Here is a 16,406-nt window from a genome sequence, read left to right as displayed (position 1 = left end):
GGCAAGGACGGGATCCCGGCTGTCGCCGGTGGGAGGGAGGGGGAGGGGGATGTGATCAGGGGACCCGGATCACTAGCGGGAATCCTGAGCCAGAAGGAAGAGATGAAGGGTGCAGGGGGCGTTGCTGGGTAAGGGAGGCGGGGGTGGGGGAGGGCGGTCAGGGTCGCAGAATAAGGAGAGGGAAAGACAACTGGGGACGGAGTCAAGGAACAAGTGGATGGGGAGCGGACAGGGGAGGTCACACGGGTAGGGAGGCTGCGAGAAGGCAACAGGGGCAGAGGGGAAGGGGTCGAAGCTGCAGGGAAAGCCGCCCCAAGGAACCGGAGGGAGAGGAGGGAGGAGGGGACGTGGGGCAGGAGGTTCCGCGGGACCCAGAGCGGTCGCGGGGCCGTGGACACCGCACCTCACGGACAGGGACGCGCCGCCGGCGGAGTGATAACCTTCGTCGCGCTCCCGGCCTTGCGCCATGGGCAGTGTTTTCCTCAGGCGGGAGCGGGCAGCGCACGCAGTACCCCAGGGCGGGTCGGTTACCTTTCCTCCGCCACCGGGCTGCCGACTGCGACGCCGCCACTGTGTACACCTGTATCCCGGAGACCGTAAGCCCCGCGCCCATTGGCTCTGTGCTTTGGCCCGCTCCCTCCTGGGCCGAGCAGACTGGTGGAAGGTCGGCCGCTCTCGGCCAATGGGTGAGCGGCAAGCCAAGCGAGGGGCGGGCCCCTCCGAGTGTGGGCTGGAAAGGCCCAGGTCCGGGCCAATAATTGCAAGTAAGACTCATGCGTACAATCTCCGCGTTTTCGAAGGTCAGAGCGGGCGGATCCCTTGAGGCTAGGAATTGAAGACCAGCCTGGACAATAGAGCGACACCTGCCGCGCCCGTGCCCCACCTCTACAAAAAATTTTAAAAAGCAGCCGGGCGTGGCGGTGCACGCCTGTAGTCCCAGCTACTTGGGAGACTGAGGTGGGAGGATCGCTTGAGCCCAGGAGTTCAAGGCTGCGGTGCGCTGGGATGACGCCACAGCAGTCCAACCTGGGCGACAGAGCGAGACCTGTCTCTAAATAAATAATACTTTTTTAAAATTAATAAATTTCTAAACAGACTTGCATTTAGAGTGCAGACTGTGCCAAACATTGTTGCAATGTCTTCACATCTCCCATGATCCCCATTTTGCAGACAGGTAACGTGAGGAAAAGAGAAGCACATAATTTGTCCATGGCTACAAAGTTGAGTGGGACTGTATTTATATTATTTATTTATTTATTTATTTATTTATTGTTGAGACAGGGTCTCACTCTGTTGCCCAGGCTGGAGGGCAGTGGCTTAATCTTGGTTCACTGCAACCTCCACCTCCTGAATTCAAGCGATTCTCCTGCCTCAGCCTCCCAAGTAGCTGAGATTACAGGCACATGCCACCACGCCCAACTAATTTTTTGTATTTTTAGTAGAGATGGGATTTCACCATGTTGACCAGGCTGGTCTCAAATTCTTGACCTCAAGTGATTCGCCCACCTTGGCCTTCCAGAGTGCTGCGATTACAGTCGTGAGCCACCTTGCCCGGCCCTGAGTGGGACTTAAATGCAGGTCTAGCCTAATTTAGAGCTCCAAGCCCGTAAGTACCACATAACACTTTGAAATGTACCCTCTTGCTTCCTCAGGGAAGCAGACAGCTCTGGAAGTAACCTGATTGAATGGTTGGCAGCTTGTCATTCCCTTTTCTCTCCCATACCTTCCCTTAGACTCCCTCCCTTACCCTTCTCCTTCCTTTCCCTCCAGTCCTCTTCCCTTCTCTACCCTTCCCTTCCTTTCTTTATGTCTTTCCTTCCTGTCTTGCTTTCTTCTCTCCATTTCTTTCACAAATATTTACAGAGCATCCCGCATGCATTCGTGCATGTGCTAGTCACTTGGAAAAAATAGGAAAACAAATAAAATTTCTTTCTTCTTGGAACTTAGAGACTGGTGGGATCCAGGGAGTTGGGCTAGATATTCACATTGTCTCAGATGGTCTGTGTAAGTTGTGAAAGGATTTATGAAAGTGATTTTATACAAGAAATGTTGTACAATTCACAGATTGTTAGGCCTCCTAAATGCTTCATACAATGCCCTATGACTCTTACTGTACAACTTGACTGCTTAAGTAAGGCTGATCCCTGTGGACATGTGGAGTTAGCCATGCTCTCTAGCTATGCTGGAGAGTCAGCTCTTATCTGTACTTCTGCCTGGTGTGTCCTAGGCTAGGCTTCACACCTAGGACACGATTAAAATCTCTTACTTACCAAGGTTTTCACCAAAAATAAAAGTTGCTAAGAGTTGACATTATAACATGTAATTAAAACTACTAAAGAAACAATTTTACATGCAAGGTGTGTAAAGAAAGTAAAATGTGTTTTTGGTGAAAGCTTATAAGAAGTCATGGGAATGTGGATTTTTTTTCTGCCTACATTTAAGTGTTAAAGGATTACTTTAAGTAAAAAAAAAAAAAATCTAAAGGTTTAAATAAGTTGTGGAAGGTTTATAAAAATTAATTGTAAGAGATTCCGTGTATGAACATATTGGCTAAAGTTACAGGGGTTTCATTCAGTTTTTCCATAAATTAAACATTGGAATAAAAGCACAATAGGTTTTTCTTAGAGAATTGATCTGCTCTTTCACACACACACACACACACACACACACACAATTGTAAAGGGTTATACAAGGTTTATAAGACTCTTACCTTATGGTTAAACATTAAAATTGGGTAAATATTTCTATAAGGTTTTATTAAAAATTGGGTTTAACATTAATAGCACATTAATGTAAAGGTAAAATTTGGGTTATTTGGTATAACAGTCATACAGGAAGCATTATCAAATATGAAATGGTGTTTTGCTTTTTTTGGACTATATTTGCATAAATGTGTTATTGGTATATGTTACAAAGTTATGAGAAATGCTTATAATTCTAATATGACTTAGTGTAGGTTATTAATAATTATAATTGTTATGTCAAATTTTGTGTGCCACAGAAGTAACCAAGTTTCCTTATCAATTGTGGCTTTAATAGTGGCTATCCTAAAACTTTTTATCACCCACAATTGTTTTCTTGTTCTAATCCTCTTTAGAAGGTGGTTTGTAATCAACTATAGAACTCTAGCAGTTGTTCCTAAATGCAGGTTTCTAATAACTTTGGAAATTGTAACATTAGAATAGAGGAAACAACTTTCAGAACCCTCATGAAGAGCTGGAATGTTCATGAATATCAGAGTCAAGGAAACTTTTCTTTTGAGCTATTTACAGCTTTTAGCAATTGAGTGTACTTCTGTGAACAAAATTTGGAGTATATTTGTTTCTCTCTACCTAATTTTTCCAAAATTTGGAAACTATTTGTGAGTATTCTTAATTTATGTCTACATAGTTATTTGCATACATGCAATAAGGATCTGTTTTCTTTTGTAACAGAACACAATTGGCTAATTGGTTATTACCAAAGCTTTAACTGGAATGGTGTGCTTTCCTTTAAGGAATCAAACTTGACTTGTAAAGCCAATAAAAACCCCTTGGAGAATTGGCCTCAGATCTTGTCTGCAACAGTCCCTGTAAAGGTAAGTAAAGAATGACCTGTGATAAGTAAAGAATGTCACTTTCTGACAGGTCCAGGAGTCCCAGGTTATCTTGGGACCCCAAGAGGACAGGAATTTACTCAAATCATAGATATTTGAGGGTACAAACACATGGCTGAGCTTGGCTTTATGAAGTCTTATCTAAGATCACTTCTATAGAGCAGAGTTCCATCAAAGCCAATTTAAAAAGAGCCTATGTGAAAAATAATTATTCTTGTTGCACTTTATACAAATAATCAGGCCAAGTATAACAAAGCAAATCAGTCTTACCATGATTTGTCTTTAGCAAAAATGAGAAACTGGAGAGAGTAATATTATGTTTCAAGAACTATGGTATACTTGTTATTAAATTCTAGTCTCATTAGTTGTTTTTAAGTTTATTTCTGCAATTTAGGCTAACCCTGCTTATTCCTGTAAACCAACCAATGATCTCTGACTGCTGCTCAGAAGAAACAAAAGGGATGGGTAATATAAAAATCTGGATCAGTATTCTAATTCTTGGCACATCACATTCAGCTAATAACCCCATGTCAGCTTAGTTCCAATAGCTGCCCAATTCATGAAAAGCCTTCTAATTTAGCTTACTCGGAATAACTTTACTTATTTTGCTTTACACTTGTGCAATATATTGCTGTTATACTCTTTGTGTAGGAATACAGGACAAGCTTACTAAATGTTTTCTTAAACACGTATTAATCTTCCAGATATCACTTTTTGTCAAAACTCAAGAGTTTTGAATGGACCTTACCATACTGATGCTCTCTGACTGAGCTCCTCTCTACCCTGAATGCAAGAGACCCTCATAGTTAGGCAGGAATATCATTGCCCCTATTCAGCCTGAAGAAGTTACAAAAGATGGATCCTTGTCCCTCTGCAACCCTTAGGATTAAGGGTTCTCTTATAAAAGAGAGGTGGGAAATGTCAGAGGCGTGTGAACAAGAGCAACTCCAGCTTAAATAGGAGCTGGGTAAAATGAAGCTGAAACCTACTGGGCTGCATTTCCAGATGGTTAGGCATTCTAAGTCAAAGGATGAGATAGGAGGTCAGCACAAAATACGGTCATAAAAACCTTGCTGATAAAATAGTTTGCAGCAAAGGAGCCTGCCAAAACTCACCAAAACCAAAATGGCGACGAGAGTGACCTCTGGTTGTCCTCATTGCTATACTCTCACCAGCTCCATGGCAGTTTATACATGCCATGGCAACATCAGGAAGTTACCCTAGATGGTCTAAAAAGGGGAGCCATGAATAATCCACCCCTCGTTTAGCGTATCATCTTTTATTCCTTTACTTTCTTAATAAACTTGCTTTCACTTTGCACTGCAGAGTCGCCCTGAATTCATTCTTGCATGAGATCCAAAAACCCTCTCTTGGGGTCTGGATCAGGACCCCTTTCCTATAACAATATCATTACGCAAATAGAATTATAGATTGAAATAAGAAGAAAAGAAACATAATAGTATGAATGCTTATGTTAGGATCCTCACCTAGTGACAAAGATTCTCTGCCTGGCCAAACTTTCATCGGACTCTTGAACCTTTTCCTAGGCTTGTCTGTGCCCTTCCTTGTAAAATCCAGTTTTAGCAAAGAACACTGCTAAGTCAGTTTGGCAACACTGCTAAGTCAGTCCATCAGTGTCCTCAATGTCTGATCACCCTCCATATCTGATCAGGTTCCTTATTCTCTACTGTCCCCCAGGTGATGTCTGATTACCTTGGCTTATGTGAACCCAAAATATCTGAGACAGATCTCAATCAATTTAGAAAGTTTATTTTTCTAAGGTTAAGAACATGCCCATGACACAGCCTCAGGAGGTCCTGACATGTGCCCAAGGTGGTCGGGGCACAGCTTGGTTGTATACCAAGGATTTTTAGGGCGACATGAGGCATCCTACACAATATGTATAAGATGTACATAGGTTCAGTCAGGTCATAGGGAGATAAGAGACAAAAGATTACATTCCTTTGAGTCTCTGATTAGCTTTTCACTGAATACAACAATTTACATATGAGAGGAGGGTAGAGGAATAGCCACTTATGTCTAAGTCTGGCTTAGTGAAACAACAGGGCAGAGAAAGCCATCAGATGTACAGTTGTCTCTTGTGACCAGAGGAACGACTTTGAGTTCTGTCTGTCTGTTGTCCACAAGGAATTTCCTTGTGGGAAAATTATTTGATTGGGGGGGGATATGTAGCTTTTTTATATTTGTAGCTATCTTATACAGGAATAAAATGGGAGGCAGATTTGCCTGACACAGTTCCCAGCTTGGCTTTCCCTTTGGCTTAGTGATTTGAGGGCCCCAAGATTTATTTTCCTTTCATACCTGTCTTCAGCAAGAAGCCCATTAGGTCAATTTAGCAAGAATCCTCCATCAGCCCTGATAGTTGCTATTAGTAATTTTCCATCCACTGACCTGCTCCTTGGCTATAAATTCCCACTTGCCCATGCTGTATTTAGAGTTGAGCTCTGTTCTCAAACTTCCATTGTCATGGTTCCTACACCTTTCATGATGGTCCTGAGTAAAGGTAGCCTTACCATGCTTTAGCAAGTATCGTTGAATAATTTGTTCTTTAACGTGAGCTGAACGGGCAGTGATAGGGATGGTCTCTGTGTGCATGCACCGCTTTCACTGAGGGTCAAACGATGAGGAGGGATTGCTGGATGGGGGTGGGATGGGCTGAGGATAATTTTTATAAAGACACTAAGGCAGGGCCACAGATTGGATGAACTGGGAAGGGCAGTGTGATTGGCGCAGAGGGAGATAAGAAGAAAATACTTAAAATGAGGCTAGTGAAGGAACCAATGGCCAGGTGAAGGACAAGTTGAAAGTTCTGGCCTTTATCTTAAGAGCCATGAAAAGACTACTGGGGCTTAGAGCCCAGGAGTTCAAGACCAGCCTAGGCAACATAGTGAGACCTCATTTCTACTAAAAATACAAAAATTAGCTGGGCATGGTGGCATGTGCATATAGTCTCAGCTATTTGGGAGGCTGAGGCAGGAGGATCACTTGAGCCTTGGGAGGTCGAGGCTGCAGTAAGCCATGATCTCACCATTGCACTCCAGCCTAGGTGACAGAGTGAGACCCTATCTCAAAATAAATAAATAAATAAATAAATAAATAAATAAATAAATAAAAGTAGGATGCTTTGGCATGCTGAATACTTTGAATTAAAGAAGATTGGAAGGCCTCAGAAGCAAAGTTTCTCTCTGACGTTTTTCTGTTCTCCTGTCTCCTGCCCCTATTTCTCCACCAAAGCAAATCATAGACACCAGAATTCCTCTTCCCCAAGGTGGGTCATGGAAACTATTAATATGTATATTATATATATTATAGAACCCCTCTCCCTCAAAGCAAAGCACAAAAACCTGGAAATATTACTCTAACCTTCCTCTGCCTTTATTTGTAGGAACTGGCCATAAAGAAATTCTCTGGCATGCCCGTCTAATGTGGATCATAAGCATCTTATTCCAGAGGAGTCCTGCTCTATACCCAGCAGGAAGGAATCCTACTCAGAGAGGTCAAGAAGAATGTAAACAGATAGGCCTTGCTGGGTTCCCCTTTCAATCTGTTACCATTACATCATACCCTTTTTGTCCAATCACCTTTCTACATAGCTGTCTGTTCTTCATGGAGCCCAAGCATAAAAATACTTTTCCCTGGGTCTTTGAGTCTTTATTTCCGAAACCTCCTGTGTTGTGTAAAACTTTGATTTAACAATTTTTTTTCATGCTTTTCTCTTGTTAATCTGTCTTTTGTTATAGGAATGTCAGCTATAACCCTTATGATAGATGAGGAAAGGTATCACATCTTTTCCTTCCCTGTAAGACATTAAGTGGTTTTCAGCAGGGGAGTGACAGGATCAGGTCTATGCTTTTAAAAGATCATTTGGCTGCAGGATTATCAAGTGGCTGGGGTGGGAAAACAGGGAGAATTCAAATAGGCAGATCAGTCGGGAGTCTATTCCATTCTTCTAACAAATGGAGCCAACGCAGGATTTCTCAAATTCAGCACTGTCGGTATTCTGGGCTGGATTTGGCGACTGTGGGTAGAGTCCTATGCATTGTAGGGTGTTTGGCAATGTAGCACCTCTGCAGCTGTGACAACCAAAAATGCCTGTGCACATTCTCAAATGTCCCCTGGATGGCACAATCACCCCCAGTTGAAAACCACTGGTAAGTCAGTGTATTAAAAAGTTATTTTAAAAGGTAAAAATCTATAGGATTTGGTGATGGATTGATAAAAAGAGGCAAGGGAGAAAGGAGAGTGAAGGATGTTCCTAGATTTCTAATTACCACAGAGATGGTGGTGTCCTTCACCGAGACAGAGTGAGGAGGAAATGGAGATGTGTTTCTATGCAGAAATGTGAGGGCAGACACACACCATGCTTCGTTCTTAAAACTCATAAAACTGACTGACAAAATCTCATGTTGCAGGTCCCAGGAAAAAGTAGCAAGGAGGAAAAGTCAAACTTTCTCTTGCCACCCCTGATGACTTTGCTTATTTGTGTTTTGACCAAGCCCTCCCCACCCACCCTCATACTTTTAACCACAACTAAGAAAGAAAGGCCACTATCCTTCTGCAACCTGGCCCGGTGTAGGGGTCAGGGAATCTCCTGAATATCATCTACGGGTATCCCCAGAAACCCAGCTAGAGACCTCCCTTAATTTTAAAGCCGACCCTAGAGCAGAAGAGGCCAGTCTTGCCCTGCTCCCAAAGTAAGTGACTGTCAGAGGATGAAAGGTAGGCAGGGAATATAGACTTCGGGAAAGAGATGCTGGCCTGGAATCAGCAGTGACCCTGGGAAGCTGAACTTACTCTGTGTTACAGCAAAAGAGGAACTGAATGGAATGAAATTGAAAAGGCAGTCTCGTGTGTATCTTACTCTTGAAATCTTGGTGTTATGGTTTAGATGGAAAGGGAAGTCTCTAGCTGGGTTTCTGGGGATACCAGAATGTTCTGATAGGCAGGAGATTACCTGACCCCTAGACCGTGCCAGGTTACAGAGGGATGAGTGGCCTTTCTTTCTTAGTCTGGAAGGGGAAATGCGGACCATCGCAGAGAAGGACTCGGAAGGATAAGTTAGGGAAATCGGTTCCAGTTCTCACATTGAAAGATTTGTGGGTATTAGAAACAAAATCTAAGACACACAAGTTTTTCTAATAACCAGTGTGTTCCACCATTTTTCGGAAGGGCCCAACTCCCCCAAACCAGCCCTGCCCCTCCCAATCTTCTCTTCCCTGGCAAATCTCCACCTCGCCACCAACAGCCTAGTCCTGGACAGAATATGCCTAATCCTCAGTGTGAGATTTTATACCTTTCTGGAACTCAGCTTGTCTTAAAGGCTAAAAGAGCAGTGGTTAACTCAAGTTCATTGAGCAAGCCCTAAAACCAAACCGGGCCACAGCCAGTCACAGAACAAAAAAATCCTTATTTCCCACTAAGGGATCATTTCAGTCCTGGCTTCTGTAGGGTTCCAGCCAAATTCCAAGATAATCTGCAAGATGGACTTTCACTAAGTTTTTCTCCCATTAATTTTCTATGACCATTTAAACATGTGAAAAGATCATACAGCATACTAGAACTTATTTTATTAAGTCAATGAGTAAGTGGTTTCCTGTTTATCAGCTAATTGTTTGCTTTTTGTGAAATGCACCTTGTTTATGAGAAAAGTCAAAAAAAGAAGTTGGCATTGTTTCTCTGTGTAAAAAGAAATAATGTAAATAATGAATGTTTTTAAAATAAAGGAATAATCTGCTATGATAGAGAATATCTGGTTATTCTATGGCAATTGACCCCTTTTATAGCAGTGATGACCACAATTTACTAAGCTGCTATTATGTGTTTGGAGCTCCATAGAGTCTGAGTCCTCCCACCAACTATGCTACATAAGAATCTGTGGCTCAGAGAGATGAGTGAGACTCAAAATTACACATTTAGTTAGTGGTAGAGCTGGATTCAATCGTGGGTTCACCTGCCCCTGAAGTCTAAGCATTTCTTTTTCTTTTTTTTGTAGAGATGGAGTCTTGTTATGTTGCCCAGGCTGGTCTTGAACTCCTGGCCTCAAGTGATATTCCCACCCTGGCCATCCGGAGTGCTGGGATTACAAGTGTGAGCCACAGCGTCTGGCCTAAAGTCTATGTCTTCTGCACAGGTTTTCTCTCTGCTCTGCTGCCGCATCCATGCGTGTTTATATAATAATAGCTAACTTATATGAAGCCACTTCTCTGTGCCTGGCATTGTACATCCTTATAATACATGTATTATTTAATCCCTGTTGTAGAGACAGGAAAATCGAGTCTCAGAAAGTTAAAATTTTTTGCCCAACATCTCACAAGTTTCAAATGAACTTGAATTCAGGTAGTTAATTGTCTTAAAAGCACTCTTCTTTCCAGCAGACTTGTAAATTTCAAAGTAAATTGGACATTTAGTTTAAACTTTGCATTTTTCTGGAAAAAGAGAGGAAAAATAGGAAATCCTTCATAATTTCCAAAAGTTTTAGAATAAATAATATGGGAAGAGGCTACATTGTTATGGAGATCCTGGGCCAGTTAGTGAAAATGGCTGAATGTTATTATTTAGTGCATTTAATCTACAAATTCAGACTTCATTTTCAAGCTTCAAATATTTTGGAGGTATCTGTGGAGTATAGTTTTATGACTAAATTTTGTGTCCCAAGATGCTTCCTTTACTCTTGATGCTGAAATAACTACACTAGATTAAATACAGAAAGGGTTTGTAAGTCAACATTTAAGAAAATAACACACTGAACATGTGGTTTTAAATAATGTTTTAAAGAAGAATGAGAAGGTTATTTTGCAAGACAGAGGGGATTGTCACAACATGCCCACCTGGAATTCTAAGGCAAGAATATAAATGGAGACTCATAAATCATTTGTTCAATTATTTTCAAATTAGTTCTTAAAAATTTAAAGTCAAACACAAATTATAAGATTGAAAAGTAAAACTTCAAATCAAAATTGTTTAAAGCAAATATTTTTAATTTTAATGAAATTTTATTAAATATTTTTATATAAAAAATTTGCAATTCTAATATTTATTATTCATGTAGCTGTCAAAGAATTGGTATCAAGCTTCATACATGTTATATCTAGACCTACATACATACAGAAACATAGGACTAATACATTTTTTTCTATATTGCAAAACATTCTTCAGCATCCATGTACAGCTATTGCCAATACCACGCTAACCCATGACAACCCCTGGAACCAAACAGAGTTGGAATCAAAGAGAAGCAAGAAAATAGTCACTTGATTGTACTGGGAAACAATACTTAATTATTCACAAAGCAATACTGAATGAATGAATACATTCATGCTCTCTGAAAAAAGGACAAATTCCTTAATATATTTTTCTGAGATGGAGTCTCGCTCTGTCGCCCTGGCTGGAGTGCAGTGGCACGATTTTAGCTCACTGCAACCTCTGTCTCCCAGGTTCACCCAATTTTCCTGCCTCAGCCTCCCGAGTAGCTGGGATGATAGGCACATGCCACCACGCCTGGCTAATTTTTTGTATTTTTAGTAGAGACGGGATTTCGCCAGTTGGCCAGGCTGGTCTGTGACTCCTGACCTCAGGTGATCTGCCGACCTTGGCCTCTCAGAGTGCTGGGATTACAGGCATGAGCCACAGCACCCGGCCAATATCTTTTATCTTATCCAAGCATTCCCACCAGTCAGATCCTCCCCACACTCCTTAAGTAGTTTCCAACTCTGATGTTGAAAGAGGCACAACACACAAACCTCACAGTGTCCAAACACAGTAGCCTTTTGTTTCAAGGACATGGGGCAAATGTGAAGTCACGTGGCAGAACTTTAGAGTCACCGTCATGCTGGGGGAGTGTTGAGAGGTGGACCTCACGTGACAGTGGTGTGGGCCCTCTAAAGGGTGGGGCCCATGGCAGGGGCACACTTTGTGGGGTCTATGGGTGGCACTATTTTTACTGGTGGAAGGTGTTTGAGTTACAGGGGGCAAAGCAGAATGGGTATGCAGCTCAACTCTTGCCTCCTCAGAAGAAATAATTCGATTGAGGGAAATAAAGCAGAAAAAGAGACTGAGGCAAGTTTCAGAGCAGAAGTGGAAGTTTATTTTAAAAGGCTTTAGAACAGGAAAGATGGGAAAGTACACTTGGAAGAGACCCAAGCATGCGACTTGAAGAATAAGCACAATATTTAACCTTGATCCTAGGACTTTATAGGCTAGCCCCTTTCCCATAATTCTTCCCTTACGGGGGGCTGCCCACGTGCACAATGCCTCTTCTTTACCTTTGGGAACTGAGCACATGCAGTGTGTTCAGGAAGTTGTACCCATGACCATCTGAGGCTCTCTGCCCTTTTCTGGGGGAGTGCCCCTAGAAGGTCATACTCTACCACTTTGTCTCTTCTTTTTTTTTTTTGAGACGGAGTTTTGCTCTTGTTGCCCAGGCTAGAGTGCAATGGCACAATCTTGGCCCACTGCAACCTCCACCTCCTGGGTTCAAGAGATTCTTCTCCTGCCTCAGCCTCCCGAGTAGCTGGGATTACAGACATGTGCCACCATGCCCGGCTAATTTTGTATTTTTAGTAGACCTGGGGTTCTCCATGTTGGTCAGGCTGGTCTCGAACTCCCGACCTCAGGTGATCTGCCCTCCTCGGCCTCCCAAAGTGCTGGGATTACAGGCGTGAACTACTTCACCCGGCCCATTTTCTCTGTTAATGTGTATGCCCAGAAATTTCCTTCTCTCTGGTGCCTGCATTCAATTAACACTTTAGTGCAATAATTGTGGACCATCAGAAAATGGCCTCTCCCTGGCTCCAGCTGCCAATTTATCACTTTTAGAGAGGCAATGTGATAATTGCCGAACCATCACCTGACATTCCTAGTGGGCGGGGGAGAGCTCTCTCCTTCCCTGCTCATGCCTAACTACCTGTAACACTATGGTACATGCTTGAGAAACTAGCACTTAGCGAAAGATAAAATAACACAGGAGGAGAAGGAAGACTTTGGAGGAGATGACAAAAGGGGAAAACAGTGGAATTTATAAGAATGACAAAATACATTGCAGAGTAATAAAAAGTAAGGAATCTACTGCCTGGAAGTACTTGGTTTGTGATGGACATGGGACTTCTGATATGTGCTGCAGTCTTGGATGCCAGGTTATTACCAGTTTTGCAGAACACTGACATCTATGGACTCGAACATGGACTTCATGTAAAGAACTACAAGGATGATTAATAAACACAAACACAAATCAATGTGCACTGTTGCCTAAATATCACCTAAAATAGCATGTTAGGAAAGCACCAAGTACCAAGTGTGTGATGACATGGTCTGAAGAAGTGTCTGAAGACCATCATTCCACATTCCACATTCAATAACATCATGAAGACTTAAGATCCTCTTCAAAAGCTTCAAAGCTCATCTTTACTAATTTCTCACAAAAGCAAACCTCCTTCCAAAGTATAAACTTAAAACCACTAATGTATCAATATATTCTATTTTATATCATCTCATTGGACTTCCCTTCAATTTCCTTGGCCTTCAGGGTTTTTCATATTGTTTGTGTTCCCTTAGACTAGAGACAAAGAAACAACACTTTCCAAAAAAATACATGTTCTGTGGCCTTTTTCACTGGTAAAACCCCGGTGTAACAATAAAATTGCCTTTGCAAAGATTATGACAGTGAAAGAAATCCAGCATGGCTGACTCCATCTTGCTTCTAGCCTCACAGGCCAGCTGTCCTCACTCATTCCTGGGTGTAGGTCAAGCTAACCATGGGAAGAATTTAGTTTATAGTTTAACTTTGAAGCAAGGATGGTAATAGTCTCTCCCTAAAACTGACCCCCTCCTTGTTTGGGGACTGAAAACACCTTTGTAAGACTAATGAAAAGCCACAAGATTAGGATTGTGGGAGGGGCCTGAATTCTGCTAAAATGTAGGCATTGGTAACCAATGAAAACCAACCATTGTTTTCTATAATCCCTGACTACTAAAATGTAGGTATAGTTAAGCAGTAACCAGCAGTTACTATTTCCTAGCTTGCTGTTCTGTAATTTCTTGCTGTTCAGGAGTCACGAAGTCAGAGGTCATAAGATTTGTCATTGCTTCTACAGATGACATCACTATTGTCAAAACCTAAGACTGGTTTTTGAAATACTTTTCAGACTTCTGCATTCTGGTAACTGACTAACTCCACCCAGACCCATGATTCGTATCAAGGAACCGACTCAACCAGTGTTCCCCACCCAGAATTGATTCAGCACTTGAAGACAGTTTGGACACTCCTATGATTCCATCCCCAACCAATCAGCAGCACCCATTCTCTTAGCCCTCTACCCACCAAATTATCCTCAGAAGCCCTAGCTTCTGAGCTCTTGTAGAGGCAGATTTGAGAATTAGCTCCTGTCCTACCACTTACCTGGCCTTGTGATAATTAAACTCCTTCTCTACTGCAATACCACTGTCTCAGTGAATGGCTTTATCTGTGCAGCAGGCAAGATGAACCCACTAGGTGATTACAATAAGTTTAGAAGTAGGCGTTTTGTTGCATTCTATGACAAAAATTTGAGTCAACATAAGAAAGTGAGGATGAAGTGGCGAAAATATTTGAGTTCAGATTAAACTCTCAGAGGCTATGTGGCATGGAGAAAAAAGCCCTTGACCTTAAAGTTCTCACTCATAGGTGGGAATTGAACAATGAGAACACTTGGACACAGGGTAGGGAACATCACACATCCCTTTGATTTAGGCATATGGGTGAAGTCTAACTACCAGTCCTCTCCGGGATAGTGACCTATTCTTTGTTCCCCCAAAGGAGCCTTATGATGGGACAAGGGATTAATCCTTGGGCACACCTCACAGGCTTTGACTACCTGTTGGATGGTCTGTAGGAGATTTGGCCCTGTAATAGGGATTTGGCCATTTGATGAGTGTTTTCAATACCCATATGAAAAGTTTGGTGGAGGGTATAAATACCTTTCCTTCTTCTGTCATTAACCACCCTGAGGGGAGAAAACTGTGCTCCAGTGAAAGTCCCCATTCTGTTTCAGTAGGGGAATATTAGGGCTTAATCTTTTGGAGGGAGTTGCTCCATACCAAGGGTCCTTCCGTAGGTATTTCTAATGGGAGGTTCCACCTGGCAGCAATTTTGGCCTCAGCATCTGCCCGATGGTTTTATTCTGCCTTTTCTTCTTCACCTTTCTGATGGCTTTGGCAATGTAAGACGCCACCTCCTTGGGTTTTTGCACTGTGTGCAATAACTCCATAATTTCCTTGTGGTATTTAATGGGGGTTCATTCCCCCAGAGGTTATGAACTCCCTTTCTTTCCATATTATAGCACGGACATGTAGGATTAGATAAGCATACTTGCTATCTGTATAAAGATTTACTCTTTTTCCTTTTTCCAGTTCTAAGGCTTGGGTAAGTGCCACTAGTTCTGCTAACTGGTCACTGGTCCCCGGGGGAAGAGGCTTACTTTCAAGTACAGTTACATCAGTAACTATGGCATAACTTGCCCTTCATATCCCATTCTCCACAAATGAACTTCCATCGGTATATAGATTAAGGTCAGGATTAGCTAAGGGGATTTCTAAGAGATCATCTCGGGCAGTGTAAGTCTAGACTATAATTTGTTGGCAGTCCTGCTCGATTAGTTCCCCATCCTCCGGAAGAAAAGTGGCAGAGTTGAGGGCTGCACATGTATGTATTTGAAGCATCGGTCCCTCAAGGAGTAGCACTGGGTATCTAGGTAGGTGGTTTTCTGATAGCCTACTTAGGATGTAGTCTACTAGGATGCAATAAACTTCCTTTGGCACCTAGTATGCCATTTACATCATGAGTAGTCCTGGCAGTGAGATCCTTTCCTTGTATTATTTTGAGAGCCTCTGACACTAAGACGGCCACCGCCACAACTACCCATAAACAGTGAGGCCAGCCTTTTGCTACTACATCAGTTTCCTTACTTAGGTATGCCACTGGTTGTGGGGATGTCCCGCGAGTCTGAGTAAGGACTCCAAGAGCTATCCCTACTCTCTCTGTGACATATAAAGAGAAGTTTTGTCCTGTGGGAAGGCTTAAAGCTGGAGCTTGTACTAGGGCCAGCTTTAAGGTTTTGAAAGCTGTTTCTGCCTCTGGTTCCCATTCTACTAGATGAGTATTTGCCCTCTGGGTCTCCTTGTTTAGAGTATAGAGGGGCCTGGCTATCTCGCTGTATCTGGAGATCCATAGTCAGCAAAAGCCAGTGATTCCAAGGAATCCCCATGCTGTTTTAATGTCTTAGGGCGAGGATAAGCCAATATAGGCTTTCTACCATTTCTAGGTCCTGTGACAGCCATTTTGCTATTACTCGCCTTTGGGACCTGTATTTTTAACCTCCTTGTCAAATTTGTTTCCTCTAGAATCGAGGCCATGAAGCTACAGATGGTTTCACAAATGGAACCCCAAAAGAGCTCAACTACCAAGGACCCCTGGACTGACCTGCTGGCCGTTTCACTGGCTTAAAGAGTTCCCCTCTGGAGGTCACTACAACTGCAGGGCCCCTTCTTTGCCCCTATCCAGCAGGAAGTAGCTAGAGTAGTCATCGCCCAATTCCCAACAGCAGTTGGGGTGTCTTGCTTAGAGGGGGGATTGAGAGGTGAAGCTGGCTGGGCTTCTGGGTCAGGTGGGGACTTGGAGAACTTTTCTGTCTAGCTAAATGATTGTACACACACCAATCAGTGCTCTGTGTCTAGCTAAAGGTTTGTAAACACACCAGTCAGCACTCTGTAAAAACGCACCAATCAGTGCTCTGTGTCTAGCTAAAAGTTTGTAAAGGGA

The 16,406-nt window shown here is 42.7% G+C and overlaps 1 protein-coding gene and 1 long non-coding RNA gene across 8 annotated transcripts in view; one reads left to right on the top strand and one right to left on the bottom strand.

The window, feature by feature from the left end:
* The window catches only part of LOC105478311 (cilia and flagella associated protein 43), a 107,940-nt gene extending 107,353 nt beyond the window's left edge, over positions 1-587 (bottom strand). For 3 of the 6 annotated variants that reach the window (XM_071069167.1, XM_011735430.2, XM_011735429.2), the window contains exon 1: positions 404-574. In XM_071069167.1, the coding sequence (XP_070925268.1) occupies positions 404-468 (65 nt within the window). In that variant the 5' untranslated portion in view covers positions 469-574. Of the gene's footprint in view, positions 1-403 lie in introns of all 6 variants that reach the window. The other 3 variants (XM_011735428.2, XM_024791790.2, XM_011735432.2) reach the window with 3 other exon arrangements.
* LOC105478310 (uncharacterized) lies at positions 85-8,128 on the top strand. Of its 2 annotated transcripts, XR_011607671.1 has the most exons (4): positions 85-128; positions 1,443-1,606; positions 3,497-3,577; positions 7,002-8,128. It is a non-coding gene; the product is annotated as an uncharacterized lncRNA (long non-coding RNA). The 2 variants fall into 2 exon arrangements; XR_985241.2 differs by lacking the exon at positions 85-128 and having other exon boundaries at positions 789-1,606.
* Positions 8,129-16,406: the final 8,278 nt, after the last annotated feature.

The sequence above is a fragment of the Macaca nemestrina genome, chromosome 9, assembly GCF_043159975.1.
Source record: "Macaca nemestrina isolate mMacNem1 chromosome 9, mMacNem.hap1, whole genome shotgun sequence".
NCBI lineage: Eukaryota > Metazoa > Chordata > Mammalia > Primates > Cercopithecidae > Macaca > Macaca nemestrina.
The sequence above is the reverse complement of the archived record's forward strand: the minus strand, read 5'-3'. Positions and strand labels throughout refer to the sequence as shown.